Source organism: Montipora foliosa, chromosome 3 (genome assembly GCF_036669935.1).
Source record: "Montipora foliosa isolate CH-2021 chromosome 3, ASM3666993v2, whole genome shotgun sequence".
Lineage (NCBI taxonomy): Eukaryota > Metazoa > Cnidaria > Anthozoa > Scleractinia > Acroporidae > Montipora > Montipora foliosa.
Window position 1 is genome coordinate 30,589,930 of NC_090871.1, and position 16,150 is coordinate 30,606,079.

General features: G+C 36.6%; 1 protein-coding gene across 1 annotated transcript; it reads right to left on the reverse strand.

Moving 5' to 3' along the window:
• Positions 1 to 1,674: 1,674 nt before the first annotated feature.
• Positions 1,675 to 2,136, reverse strand: LOC137995571 (uncharacterized). Its single transcript, XM_068841097.1, has one exon. It carries the CDS (start codon positions 2,134 to 2,136, stop codon positions 1,675 to 1,677), a length of 462 nt encoding a protein of 153 aa, XP_068697198.1.
• Between the last annotated feature and the right edge of the window lie 14,014 nt (positions 2,137 to 16,150).

Consider the following 16,150-nt stretch of genomic DNA (forward strand, 5'->3'; position numbering starts at 1 on the left):
ACAATTCCACTCACCAAACCAGGCGATTGATTGATATTTCCACTCGCACATGCGTTATTTCATCATTCAGAAATAATATCGCTCAAATATTTCAATATATATCATTTGGGGCGGATCGACTCAGCTTCGGGGCGGATCGACTCTGGGGTGGATTGACTGCAATTCGAACAAGGTACGAGGATTTACTAGAACTGTTCATTGAAAGATATCCAACAAACAACGAAGTCGACCCCAAACAATTTCCCAACAGCAAAAATACTGGTGTATTCAGCAAAGAAAAGATAATAGCAAAGTTGAAGAAAATCAAATTTGGGTATAGAAAAGCCGACGACTCTGGAAGACGAAGCGGAGGGGGTAGAGTTGTAACGTTACTATTTGACGAATGCTCAGAATTATGGTGTGGATGCCCAGCTGTCGAGGCCATGGGTAATGGCATCGAAACCTCTAAGGAGATATCTGTAAGTGAAAATTCTGAGGAAGTTGCATCAGGGCCTTCTGCTGTGGATGATGCTGCCAGTGACGATGATACTAGTGGGACAACCTCAATTGCACGTGTCACGGAAGCAGTTGAAAAAAACTATTGATACAAGACGAAACTTAATTTCTAAACTAATAGAGAAAAAAAATTCCAAGTTGACCGAGAAAGTCACAACAGATAAGACTGTTAGCACTTGGACAAGAAGAGCTTCAACTTAACAAGAGAATGATTGATCAGCTGGAAAAATCTGAAAAAAAGTACACAGAAAGTATGCAAAGTTTTGCTACTAGTTTAAATTTTCTGAGCTCAACACTGCAGAATGGGTTCAACATGCTAGGGATGATGATGCAACAGAATCATAATCAGTGGTACAACAGTCACCCCCAATATCAGCAGCAATATCAACAGCAACCCAACAATGTGCCAGACTTTTGGCATTTGCAGGATCCTTCTCATTTTGATCAGAGTTGAACAATGATAACATTTTTTACATTCTCTACAACATCTGTTAGATTGTTTCCACTTATCAGTTACTAGCATCCTTTGAACAAAGTTGTGTTAATCTCAGGCACTACCAGCGCTAAGCACGAGTACATTCATGATGTTAACTATTCGTAAGTGAATCAAGTTTTCATAGTTGAACGATTAAACTTAGGGATTTTGAATCCCTTGTAACCATTCAGTGTCACAGGCTATTGAGGCTTGACAAACATTTTATTGTTCTAAGCTGTCAAACTGCCTTTTGTTCAGTTTCGTGTTGCTATTGATGGTTATTGAGTTCCATATTTTAAAGGTATTGTCTTTCCTATTTAATAAGAGTAAAACTTGTTGAATGAAGTTTAACCAGTAAAAAAAGAATCACCCATGTTTTTTTACATTTGGTTCATTTGTAAGACCAATATATTGTTGATAACACAAGTATCACTGTCTAGAAAATTCCCAGGGATGCAGCCTTCATGAACAGAAGTGATATTTTTCCACACTCCCATGGACAATAACTATCGGATAATATCAAAGAGAAGGGATGCAAGTGGTTTTAACATAAACTACATACAGAAATTCTGAGGTGTTAGTGGGTTTTTTGTCTGGAATTCCAGGAAGGGTTTGTTCACGGCAATCACCTCAGCCTCCTTTGGAAATTCTTTGCAATCGGTCTTTGTCAATTTCTTTTGAAAATTAATAGCTCTTACATGACATTAATTGAAATACTCTACAAAAACTTTACGAATCTGTTTGCTCCTGGCTTCTGGACCTTGATTCCTAGCATTTGGAGCCCCAGGCTGGAACTGCCTCTCGTAGCTAATTGCCTTCTCGACTACCTCGTTGGCTATAGATTCACCATTCATCTGGCAGTAGTTGTGTAGAATAAAGCAGGCATTTAGTACATTAGGGAGATCATTGAGATTTATGTCCATCTCACCCTTGAGTGCTCCAAATCTGCCCTTGAGTATCCCAAATACACATTCCATAACCATGTGTGCAGAACAAAGTCGCCATCCAAAGAATTGTTCTTCTGGTGTGCTACCTCCACCAGGGAATTCCTTCATCACATAAGGCAACAGTGGGTATGCCCGGTCTCCAAGGACACAGATTGGAACAGGGTCAGTATTGGGAACTATAACCTTTGGTAAGGATGGGATAGAACCATTCCTTAACATTTCATTGCGTTTTGAGTTACAAAAAATTCTGGAATCATGGACACTCCCAGGCCATTTTATCACAACATCCATAAAACAATATCTATAATCACAAATGGCTTGCACATTCAAGGAATATCTGTTTTTCCGGTCGATGAAATCCGTTGTATTTTCAAAGGGCTGTTTAATAAAGATATGAGTTGCATCAACAGCTCCTATGCATCGTGGAAAGCCATGAGCATCATAAAAATTGCCTGTTTCACTTCTTGTTCTGATGTTGGTAATTTGATGCACTCAGGCCCAAGGACGATCGAAATGCATTTGCAAACTCTGCGAACAGTTTCAGACACAGTTGATTTCCCGATCCCAAATGCATTACCAACCTTGAGGTATCTACCCTCGTCCAATAGATAATACAAAGTTACAGCTACTTGTTTTTCAACATTAATAGGGGATCTCATATTTGTAGACTGCTTTTGCAGAAAAGGTCTGACATTATCACACAATTTCATGAAATTTTCTCCCACCAGAGAGATGTTCTTCCTGGTCTCACCCAATGTTTTCTCTTTTTCCTTTTTGGCTTACTGATGGCTGAACGACGTTTTTGAATGCCGTTTTCGGTTTGTAAGAGGACGCTAACACAGCGTCGCCTTCCCGCTTGGTAAGCTGTACAGGTCAAGTCCATTTGAAGGATTATATTTTGCATCAACACCATGATGTTTCCAAGCAATGCAATTCGTCCTCAATTTTGGCGTTCAACTTTTTGAATGGCGAGGCGTCTACATTTTCTTACGTTTAGCGTGGTTCAGTGTGAACGGAACCCCTAAATGGACGAATTGTCAACCAGTAGAAATTTCTTCCGGTACCATGTGAATGTAGCCTCAGTTATTGCAATATTTTTGACAAGTAGGACCAGAAAAGAAAAAAACTGGGGAATATTCAAATGGTCAGTCCAAAATCGGGACAAGAACCAGGAGAGCAATCAACGGTATGGCAGCTGATCTGTTCAATTGAACTTTCGGGTCGCGATTGTTTCAGACGTTTTTCAACACTTATCACCTAACTTTTCATTTCGCCGCTCACTTTTTCCAATGGGCAAGTTCGCGATTTGCTCGAGGAAATGGGGTCATACTTGGAAGGCAATTTAGCGATCTTAGATAATGTAAGTTCTACAGCCTGGTACCTGTTAAACGACGTAAAGTACTATGCGAAAATTCTGTGTGTTTTACCAAAAGCCAGAGCCGGTTGAAATAATTTGTTTCTTTGTCAGACGAAACCACTGAATGATCACCTGGCAAGATGGTAAGTAATACGTGAGAAAAAAATTTTGAAAGTTGCATTTTTCAGTTCAAGGCATAAGCAAAGGAACTCAAAGAATGCTATCTGTCCACATTTAACAGGGACCGATTGGCAATCCTAGCCGTTCGCTTTTTGTCGGAGCAGCTGACGGTGCAAGAAATCCCCCAAAGGCTGGATAGAGCTGGTAAATGTTTGTTTTGTGTTTACTGTTGTGGAACGTTTTCTGTTTCACGTTTATTTTAAGTTACGAGTAGTGCGTCGTGTGTGACGCGAAAGAACACTGCCAGAAAAGAAAAAGGCCTGCTCGAAATCCTGGGGCCAGGATTTTTCTCGCACGACAGACTAAGCGAAAGAGGGACTACTTGTAGTCTATAAGCAAAATGTTGCAGGAATCATACATTTTTCTCGCTGTGGGCTGTGAGAGCATCCCCTTTTTTCAGCTCGAGTTTCCCCTGCCGGCGGGTGTCAGTTGAGCCGAAAAAACCGTATGCTCTGGCACGCTTGGACATTATTGATGATTTTCTTCTTTCTAAAAAGATAATTGTTCTTCCCGTAGGGTCGCAGAACATCCCGAGGTCCACGTGAATTTCATGTGAAATTAGGATGAAACTAAGTGATTTAAAATTGTGTAACTGAATAAATTTGTGTTGGTTTTCTGTCTCCAATTGTGTCTGTTTACTGTCTCCGTTAATTTGAATTTACAAATGATGGTCACCTGTATATAGTGACAACCCTAACAGTAACTAAAAGCTAACCATACTTTGAGTCAGTGCTTAACCCTTATCACTATAGTCATGTCTTAGCCCTAATCACTATTTTCAGTGCTATTATACTGCTGACTATCATTTGGCGTTCTGCGTTTAGTGTTCTGCATTCTACGTTTAGTGTTTTGCATTCTGCAATATACCCCTACCATTGATAAATTATGATATATTCTTACCATATTGATACGTTTAAGTTTTTGTTCATAAAATACAATTATGATGATGATATTTTTATTATCAAGAACCGGAATGGAAATTGTCTAAAAATGTATGGTAAAAATAGATAAATTTGACCAAATGTTAAAAGTCTTTAGGCTGCTTATCTGAAAAGAACATGTATCTTTGACTTAGTTTCATTTATCTAAAAGGACCAGCAACAACTGTAAAAAAAAAATCTAAGAAAAAAGATTTTTTTATTATTTTTACTTTTATTTATCTGTTGCTTGTTAGAAGTACCAAGAAATAATATGTATTCTGGGTGTTTCCTTCGATTTGTGGGGAGTACTCTCATTATTGTTATCTAAGGTATTTAAAAAAAATGTTTTGTTCCAGATATTAAATATATCACACAAAGTAAGGAAATGATAACCTTATAAGATGTTGAGTTTTTATAATACATAGAAAAGTAGAATTAAATTTATTTAAAGTTATTTAATAATCATATCTGAAATTGCCAGCTATTAAAATTTATGAGAAGCTTACAAGCCTCGGATATATTTTTTTGTATCAGGTATGATTATTTACAAGGCCAAAATTCAGCACAAGTTTATTCAAAGGGCCGATGTTTTGCACACAGTATGCTTTCCTGCCTGCCTTCTTAAGATTTGTGCAAAATGTGTGGAAGGCCAATGCAGGAATTTTTTTCCTGGTCTACTCTGCATGCATGAATTTTTTTTCACTTAATTTGCCCTTGCATGAATTTTTTTTTTGTACTTCGACCCCCCCCCCCCCCCCCCATAACTTTTCTAATGGTCCGTCCCTTAATCATGCCGACCAAAGCAATTCCTTTGTCACTGGTTCTAATTGGCTTTCAGTGATTGGATAGTGGTGAAGCTCACATGCTTTTCGCACATTGCTCATTCGGTCGCATGATTTGTGTGACACTGGTTTTCACTTAAGGAATCGCAAAGCCATTATGTCAAATACTTCAAAAGCAAGAACTTCGAGAAAACCCACAGGTAAGAGCCATTGAAACATTTCAGAAAGGACTTTATTTTTCAAGATTTGGTGCGATCCTTCTCCAAATAACTTGTGTGTCGATCGATTTCCAGAACACAAGGAGCTGTTGGTGTTCTTTCCGGATGACTACTCGGCTGTGAAAATGTCACGGAATAAAGTGTTGGGAACTGTCCAACAACTTAGCCAGGCACATACATGGGCTGATGTGTACATTGGTGAGTCACAGGCGTGGAAAGGACTTATCATAAAAACTGGTGAGTAAAATACAGACTTACTTGTAGAACATTTACGTCGCACAACATTTTCAATAATGCAAGTAGGTACGATCGAGTAACGATGCTATTTTGCAACAAAAAGAAATCACTTAACTTTTAAACTGACTTAACTTCGGGAATTAAGCTGTGCGTTTAATGTAAGGATTCAGATCATTCTACAGAAAAGTAATCAAGGCTTGTCATCATTATTCAACAGGCAAATCACGCAACGAACTTGCAAGGTACGAACTTGCATTTTTGAAATTCCTTGACCGACATGCAGACAACAAAGAGAACATTCCCTTGTCCAATTTTTTCGAGGAGTGGGAAAATGTTGATAACAGCGATGACGAAAATTCTTGTGTTGAGGTTTGTTCTTTGAGACTTTTTCCTATTTGTAAACATCAAACTGAATACCCGAGTAATTATTATTTATTATTGGTTTGTTATGCTTGCCGTTTGCAGAACTGATGTAACTAAAATGTCTGTGATTGCATTCTTTATGTGTCAAGGGTGGCCAGTATTATAACATAAACTAATTCTTGGTCTTTCAGCTTGAAGTTCAAACCAAGAAAGAAATTAAAGCAAAAAAGGTGAAAAATGGAGTGAAGCATCTAAAACTTACAGAAGAGCCAAATGATGGACAGGTCAGTAGTGGGCTTCTGCCATTTATTCTTTGGCATTTTAGGACAAAACTGGGGAACATGCGCTTCAGGGGCAGATCTAGGGGGAGGGGGTACAGAGAGTTTGCCCCCACCCCTTAAGATGAAGCCTTCTTCTTTGTATTTGCTTTCAAAATTTGTTTACCTCACCAGTCAGTTATGCCATTCCTTAGTGATGCATGCCTTCGTGAGAAAAATCCTGGGTCCACCCCTAGCCTTTGTGGTATTTCAACCTGTACTGGATTCTAAGATACATGTAGCAGTTTTTTCATTCAGATTGTGTTATTGGTTTGTTTGTCTGTTTTCTTCGTTAGAAGCAAGAAGTACAGAATCAAGAAATCGTCAATTTTCAAAAGGAAAGAAAGGAGCTAAAACTGGAACAAAGAGGCAAAAACATTCAGACAATTCAGTAGGCTTTCACGTAAAAGATGAAATGATTTGGTATATTTAAGCAAAGGATGGCTGCAATATAAATGTGACTGAGATACCACATACCTCTCAGAGATTTAGACAGAACCCCTACCACAAAGTCTCATTTAGTTTGTGGCATAGTAATCACAGCTGACATCAAATACTGTCTGCTCATGAATACAGCTAGCCAGGTTAACCCCAAAATACGCAGACATATTGCAGTACATGTACATAAATTGCATAGCAGGTGATGTTTTTTTTTGTTTGTGGCTTGTTGCAATTCAGATGAAGCTTGTGCTCAAGCAACAATGAACCGAAAGCAAAGTGAAGATATTTTTCAGCACCTTGAAAACTATGTGCAGGTAATAAATTAATTAAGTTTAAGTTGAAGTTAAAGGTGCTAAAAGATTGGTTTCCCCTTCTCGACACAAGCCAGGGAGAAAACTGATATACAATTGCAATTATGAAAAGTTAACCCACAGGGCTTGTTATGTTCAAAAGAAATGTTAAGCACCCTTAGTTTAAATCATTGCATTTTAAACTTAATCAAGTACTTTTTGTCCATTAGTTGCCTTGAATATCATTTACTCACTAAGTGGAAATTAATTTTTTATATATATATATCATAGCAAGGCAGCTTTGATGAATCCGAAGATGAGCTGGATCGCGATCTGTTCATAAATGATTCAGAGATAAATGTTGACAATGCTGATGACTGCTTGCTACTAAAACAGCCAAACCAAAATCATAGAGAGAGCTTCTTTGAAAAGTTGCAGGTAAAAGATGACATTATTTCAACCAAACTAGGTTCATATGCATATATTATATACTAAATTATCAGCATTGTAAAAACAGAGAATAATTATGCCTCTTAGTTTTGATTCCCACCCTCGATCTCCACCACTTGCATAGAGATTATATGCTCAGTTGACTAAAGGTCAAGGTACCATTCACATTTATAGTAACAACATTGCTGAAATACAAACTGTATCTTTCAAATGTTATTATTTCACAGGAAATGTCTGCCACATCTACCAAGGTAATCCACAACAGATTTGATGATATTGAGAAAGCCATTGCTTTATTAAATGATAGGCAGCAAGGAACTGAAAAAAAACTAGAGGAACTGACCTCAAAATTTTCAGGAAAGGCTAAGGTAATTCAAATTAAACGTCCCCAGTTTACGTTTTGATTAACTGCACAGGCTGTCTAGTCTTGCTATTTGAAGGAAACAAATAGTGGAGGGCTTTAATAAACTGCAGCCCACATTCATTCTCAAATTATTATAGACCCTTTTAATAAATGTCATATAATTATATAGTTTTCCACTATTGACGACATACTCGGCCTTTGAAATTCTATCGAAAACCTACAGTTTTAATGTTGTCAATAGTGGAAAACTGTATATATTAGACTTATTTAAAGGGTCTATAGACTTTCTAATTCGTGGCTCATTTATGCCATGTCACTTTGCCACCATCAAGGTGGTTCAACCCTACCTAACTGCTGAGCTAAAATTGCATCAATTCAGTTATGGTCACATCTATATTGGGACTCTGAGGAAACAAATCTTTGAAGATTAGAAAACTTAAAAATTCAAGAATGTCTGACAGAAATACCCTTTTCTCCACTCAGCTCTCAAGGCCACCTCCAGTGAATGTGGTCGTTAGCCACTCATCACCTCATCTCAATAGTGGTGCAACAGGAGCTTCAGTGATTTGTGCTACCCCTCAGACTAGTAATGTCAATGATGATTGTACTCTAGTGAGGAAACCACTACGTGATTCAAACAATGATCCAGACTTGGATTCTACAACTACTGAAAAAATAGGTACCTTAATTTCTGGGCGATTACCCGCGGGTAATGTGTTAATTTTTCCGCAAACAGTTGTTGGTGCGGGTTATAGGAGGGTGCGGGTAATGTGATAATTTTTAAATCTTCCGGTATAGTTTTAAAACCGTAGGTAGGGAAAAAATATAGAACTCATTAATGAAAATATTCCTAAAAACTGTGTATTGCCGTATTTATCCCGCTTTAATTGCCTAAAGCTCTCGATCAAAACTAATGCAAATTGAAAATCGTTTATCACGCGTGTGATATCACTTTCTTCCTTTGCTAATTTCGCAGCTTCTTTCTATGTTTAGTTGAAAAAAAACATTATTTGCCAACTGGAATAATAAACTAAAAACAAAACAATTAAAATGTGAAATAGCAGGCTTTAAAGTACCGTAATTCAGACACAAAAACTGATGCAGACATGTTCATTTCATGGTACCGCTGCCGCTGCATAATTTTTCTAATTATGAGTCGCGCAACGGGTGTAAACGAAGATTCATGGACAAAATTTTAAAACACCAGAATATTCGGCGCATCTGTAAAATATTCCTAGCAAGCACTGCCTTGAGGTAGAGAGTATTTTCCCGATCTTCAAGCGATTTTTGTTAGAACGGATTTTTACAAGCGGTATCATTCAATAGAAGATCAAAAAACAATAGGTAAAATGAGGATAATTAAACCAATACTTCTTTCAAATCTGTGTCTTTCCTCGTTTGTTGATTCAATCTTTGAAATGATGCTTTATTTGTCTTAGTACTAGTCTTCGTAAAACCGATCAATGAACATCGCATTAACAATGCGTGTGAAAACTTGATTTACCAATTCTAACACTCGCCCCAACTTTCTCTCAACCTATCAAAATGGCGCTCAATGATCAATCGTAGAGATGGTGGCCTTCAACTCGCAATCTATCGAGTCTTAGCGTTAATACATTGATATTTAGGTCGTTTTAAGAAGACAAACCAGAAATGGCTAAGGAGAGTGTTTAAGGCTGCATTGTTAACAGCCAATTCTTAGCAGAAAATGTTATTGATCTTTCGCTTTGTAAACAACAACACGGAATATTCATCGCTCCAAGTTTTATGAGTTCTTATCCCGGTAATACAGTAGCATGATTTTCTTTTGTTTTGGGGTGCGGGTAATCGGTTGAACTTTTTTTCCCCTTACAACAAAAATAGACCGCTGCGGGTAATCTGCCGTGCAGGTAAACGTCCGGAAATTACAGTACCTGGATTTTTTTTCTGTAATCTCTTTCCTTGTACAATTAGATAACACTTTTTGCTGCCTTAAAATATTTATTTCTTAAGGTATTTGAGGGGATCCTAATTGTTCGCAGTATTTGCCAGTGTGATATTTGATGTAGCATGGTTTTATTTTTTTTAGGTTATGTTGGAAATAGGAAGTTTAGGGGTGTAGGAGACTGAAGGTACATCTCCTTTCCTATTCCTCTTAACAAGGTCGGTAAATTCAGCAACTGATCTGGGATTTACCTGATTGAAACATTGGAAAAGATGAAAAATAAGCATAATGAAAATAAATTATCTCAACGTAATTGCCATACACACACTTATTAGTGCCTACACGAACATTTTGTATGAGAAGCAACGAACTAACCTTTTCTCTGAACGTTTTGCTCCACTTGCATGCTTCACTAGTGCTGGAAGTATGACCCAGCTTTACAGAAACTTGTATTTTAAACAGAATAGCGGCGACATGACTACAAACCTCTCCAAGCCAGCGATCAAGAGAAAGGAAATAAATTTTTTCGTAGAATGCCCCTTCTCTGTCTCGCTTTTTATTCACATCCTTATATTAACTGAACATTGAGTATTACAAAAAATATTAAATCTAGAAATGACATTAACTCAACATTAAGTTGATGCCATGTCCAAATGAACAGTATGCCTAGTAATGAAAGTAACCAAAAAAGCAGCAACATCTTTCTCACCCGGCCATACATGTGCAATGTGCCGCGTGGACACTGGTGTCTTTTTTATGAAGGCAAACCCATGCATCATGCGGCTGATCGTTTATTCTCTGGGACAGAATTACTTTCCCTTTAATGAAGCAGTAAGGGATATTGTCCCCAACCGGATGACACCACAATGGTTTAACGTGACCACTGATGACAAACTGATACGCTTCAAGGGACTTGAAGGCCTTTAGACTCTCCTTCATTTCGTACGTTTTCGTGTGATCAAGGTCAAATTATAAAACAAAATTTCCATGAACGTTTAAGTGACATTCAAAAAAACGATCAATCTATGGAATTTAAGAGGTTTGTCTTTGTTTGGTAAAGTTACCATTGTAAAATCGTTCCTTATACCAAAGCTCTTATATGTTTCTACAATACTGGAAAGTCCACAAGAAATTATTAAACAGATGGAGAGGATGCTATATAAATTTTTGTGGAAAGGTCCAGATAAAGTGACGAGACTCTCCATTATTAACTCGTTGAAGAATGGTGGCCTGAATCTTACGGACCTTGAAAGTCAAATTAATGTTAAGGCTCTCTTGGATTCCATGTGTTCTTGATGAGCGGGTAGGTCCATGGAAATAGTATTTTGAATTTCATTTGAAAAAGTATGGAAGGTCTCTGCTCTTAAATGTGATTATCATGTAAGGGATCTTAATTTACGCTTAAATGGTTTTTATCAACAGTTGCTTAGCTGGTGGGTACACTTTAGAGATGCTTTTTCTGGACTACTCCCAATATGTAATTTGGAATAATAAAGACATAAGAATTGATAACAAACCCATTTTCTATAAAAATTATGCAGACTGTGGAATTGTTTATTTAAGGTGGCTGGAACCAGTTTCACTACTTTTAAGGACCTTTTTATTAGAAGGTTTGTCACTACAAAACTGTATCACGTAAAAGAAATCTTATGGTACCTTACCAAACACCAATTATTACTTAACAAAACGCGCTCAATATTTTGACGTAAAAGGTTGCCATGGCAACATGAAAGCTCACCAAAAACAACCTATATTTCGTCTTTACTTGCTTATATCGTAAAAACGAACTCGGTGACCCCCATTTTTTATTGTAAAATAGTAATTAGCAGTTTGAGATAGGACTATCTGCAAAGTTAAAAAAAATTCTTGGGAGCCAATTCAGCACTACCTTAAATTTTCGAAAAATTAAGGTAGCTCTGAATTGGCTCCCAAGAATTTTTTTAAACTTTGCTGATACTTCTTTAGCTTTAAAACTCTATCAGGCGATTTAGAGTTTTCAAATCCGCTGCAGGACGTGTTCTCAATCCCATATAACGTTGCAAGTGAAACTTATGTTTGGTCTTTTCAGTATAAACTACTAAATAACATCCTGTTTACCAATACCAAATTATTCAAAATTGGGTTAATTGAGTCAGAGAAATGTTCCTTTTGCACAATTTATAAGGAAGACTTATATCATCTCTTTTATGGCTGCTCCTAATCGGCGCCTTTTGGAATAGATTCTGTAATTGAAGGACTAATCTTCGGGGTGAAACTTTGAGTCTATCTTTGAGAGATGTCATAGCTGGCATTTAAAATAGAAATGATCTACTAAAATATTTGATAATTCTTGGTAAACTATGTATATGGGAGTGTAGAAGAAACAAATCACTCCCAAAGTTTAATATATTTCTACAGAAAGTAGAGGCTAAGCAGGAGACTGAAAAAGTTATTGCCTCAAAAAACAAGAAGCTTCAAGATTTTTGCAAAAGATGGGAACCATTATTATGATTGCTGTGATATTGCGTGGAGAAAGTTTGTGGTTGGCTCATTCAAAATTATTCATTGAATTAGCTCTAGCTCTAAAACCTTATTAAAGTATCTGCAACGTGTCTGTGATGTGTTGTGTTGTCTATCTCTCTAAATTTGTAATCGCTTTGCCTGGTGTAATTGTTGTAAGTATTCATAGAATGTAGAGTTAGGTAATTAAAAAGAAAAACCTTTTTGTAAGTAGTGTACGCATTATTTAGTTTGTAAGGTTAGGTAATTACAAGATAATATAGTAAGAAGCGTAGTTGTTATATAGTTTGTACTAGTAAGTAATGTAAGTCTTTTGTTAGTATTGTAATAATTGTTAGTGTTCTATGTAAGAAAAACACACTAATAAAATCAATGATCCTTTAAAAACCAAAAAACAAAACAAGACCTCTCTAGAGGACAAGTGATCACATCACGAGATTGCATGAAACTCTAGAAAAATGAAGAGACGAGGTGACTCAAATAGATACAGAAAATGAAAAAAAAAATACGTGTACAAATCCCCAAATCCCCAAATTAAATCTGGCCAAGATTTATTTGTCCATCCTTTCAAATTACATGGATCGGGACGGCTACTTGCACCTTTGTTGTAGCTTAATTTAAAATGATATCGCAATCTTGCAACAGGATCGAGACCTTTTACGTACTCGGAATCGTACGTGGAAGCCATGAAAAGAAGAAACATTGCTATTATCTTTTTCCACAACAATTCGGCAAAACTTCATTCCCGTTGCACATTTTCTCTTTAGAAACTGATCGAATGCATTCAATTTTTTTAAATCAAGAAAGTTGTGACAGTATAGCCCAGTATAGATAGAGTGAAGCCCCTGGAAGATCGAGAACAGACCCAGTGAATTTGTGTTAACAGAGATCATTTTCCATTCTGATGTGTTGACCGTGAGTCCAACTAGACTTTCTCTGGCTGCACTCGTATGTGTGCATGATTCATCATTTTTCTAGGTGGAATAGTCACAGTTTACAACAGGGAAAAAGGAGTTTCTCCAGGCTGTTTCGCTCCCAGTCAGCAGCTCAAATTAAGGACGTTCATGCCCATTGCTAATGCACATCCTTACAGTACACGCAAATTCACATGCCACATCATGCATCGAGCCCGCGCGCTACATGTAAGTACTAAAATGAACAATGATAGGGCAGATGGCCATTTCTATAGCTTTGCTTGGATTTAACGATCTTGTATGTTTGGTGACCCCTACTTTTCTTTTCAGAAACAGATTTCATTTCCATTTATCTCCACATTGTCCAAAAATGAACAAAAAAATATTCAAGATTTCTGTCCTCGGGACATGGAATCCGTAAGTATTCTTCGAAAGTTGGCTTTCATTCTTTAAATTTACACAGCCAGATGAAATGTTTGCTGGTCTAAAAGGCAAAATTAATTTGGAATTGGTATTTAGAGGTATCTGCCCTTAGTCCCAAGCAAGTATCTACCTGAAAAGCATATTCTTTACTAACAATTTTAGAGGCCTGCATCCATGAAAAAACATGATTCCAAAAACAACAACTTTTGCTACATTCCCAAAACAAATGAAAGAGGCTTTCTTTACCATATTGACAGAAGGTGCATTTCTCGTTATCTATATGTCTTATTGTCTTAAGAAAACTATTAGTTAAAAGTCGTCGATGTAGGAATTTAAAATTAAAGACTATGGATTTTGAACTCTTGGTACATGTAAAGAATACTAACTTCTTATAAACTAATCTAGAGGGTTTTGAGTGTTTTAAAAATTTTGAAAGAAAGCTCTCATAACTGCCTACGGAGAGAATTAGTTGCGGAAATTATTCCGTAATAACTTAAGGGAGGAACTTGAAGGTTATATTTGTCTTCAAAAGCAGTCAAAGATAAAAACTCGAAGTAATCATTTAGAATGAGCTTAACTTCGGTTATACCTTTAAGGGACTAATCTTTGAAAAAAACTGGTCTATTTACAGTTCTTATGTGTGAGTTATACCATAGAGGTAAAGATAAAAACTGTGTTTCGGATGTCAAGTTTTCCGTGAAGGAAGCTTCACAGCAAATTTCAAGAATTTCTTTGATGAAAGGGTCTGAGACATTAATGAAACAGCATGCGTCCTTCCTAGTAAGGTTTCCTAAAAATACCGTCTTTCCTCCATGTGACTGAAGTTCCCAGTCAAAAAAAAGCTTCCAGCTACTACTGTTTTCAGAATCAAGTATTTTTTAATCCAAGATGATTTAAGAGATTTATTGAAAGACTCTACATCAGTCATTTTAAGTCCTCCTTCAGAAAAATCGTTTATCATAACATTTCCTTTTATTTTATCCCCTTTTTCATCCCATAAAAATTTATAAAAGAACATGTTTATCTCTTTAATTGCTTTATGGTCTGTTTGAATTGGCAAAAGTATATTCACCAATTGTGATACCGCAAGACTTTTAATGACTGTAATTTTCCCAAGCAGACTAACTCTACGAAATTTCCAACATCTTAACATCGCTTTCACTTTTTCCACTTTATCTATGTAATTATGAAAAACTGTTATATTTGAATCTGACGAAAACCAAAAAGAGCTTTAACTTGTCCTTTAGGCCATTTAAAATTTTTTTCAGGACAGACTTTAAGACCACTGTTTACCTTCACGGCGATCCATAGAGCTTCTGTTTTACCAGAGTTGAGTCAGAGACCAGATGCCTCTCCAAAAAGATCTAATACTCCTAAAGATTCTTCAAGAGATTCTGTCGAACCGTCGAAGATAAGCGTGGTGTCATCTGCATATTGGCTCAGTATGGCGACAAAGGGTAGCCCTGCCTAACTCCTCTAGTCGGTTTAAAGAAATTGCTTGCCCAACCATTGTTCAAAATACAGCTTTCAATGTTACAGTAAAAAATATTAATCTATTTTAGAAGTTGTGGGCCATAGCCAAAATGCTTTAAAGTCTTTTGAAAGGAAGTCCACTCTAACGTATCCAATGCTTTCTCGAAATCAAGGAAAAGAAGAAGTTCGGGAATATTCTTCGCTGCTGTGTATCTAATAACACTATCAATTAAAAGGATATTTTCAACAATAAATCTCTTCTTAATAAAACCTGTCTGATCATTAGAGACGAGTTTCGGAAGAAAAATTTTTATTCTGCTTGTTATAGCTTTTGTTGCAATCTTATAGTCACAATTAAGTAATTTCAAGGGTGGCCAATTTTTAATTAGACTAAGATCTGCGTACTTTTTAGGAATAAGTTTAACAATTCCGCGTCTTTGCGATACTGAAAGTGTTCTTGTTTCATACAAATAGTTAAAAGAACTTATTAAGATATCACTCACATTATTCCAAAAAATCTTGAAAAATCCGCAAGGGAGGTAATCTCTTCCTGGCGTTTTGTCCAAATTCATACTGTTTAGTGCTTGCAGATATTCTTCCCTATTCAACAAGCCTTCGCAAACAAGTTGTTCCGCATTGGTCAAGTGATTTTGATTTTGCTGTGGTGGGAAAAAACCGTCACTAGATTTCTCATTATTGGTTTTAAAACTGTAAAGAGTTTGGTAAAAAGACTCACACTCATTCAGAATTTCTTTGTCTGTATCGGCAAAATCCTTTTTACTGACTTTAAGTTGAGTAATTGTTCCTAATGCTTGCAATGTCTCTTTTCCAGATTAAGAAAATATATGCCATCGTGATTTCGATCTGATAATCGCCCCTTTTGTTTTATATTCGATTTATGATTCTAATTGTTCTTTCTTTGCTTCAAGCTTGGTCCATATTTTTTGTTTTCGAAAATCATTAATATGCATATCAGTTAAATCTTGTTCCAAAGTTGCCACTGATTGCTCGGTTTTCTTTGTCGCCAGGTATATTCAAAAAGTTCTGGGTTTAATACTCTCCAAACATCGACAAAATCTAA

Excerpts from the sequence above, each read along its gene's own strand:
- LOC137995571 (XM_068841097.1), bottom strand. The coding sequence starts at position 2,136 with ATGTTAAGGAATGGTTCTATCCCATCCTTACCAAAGGTTATAGTTCCC.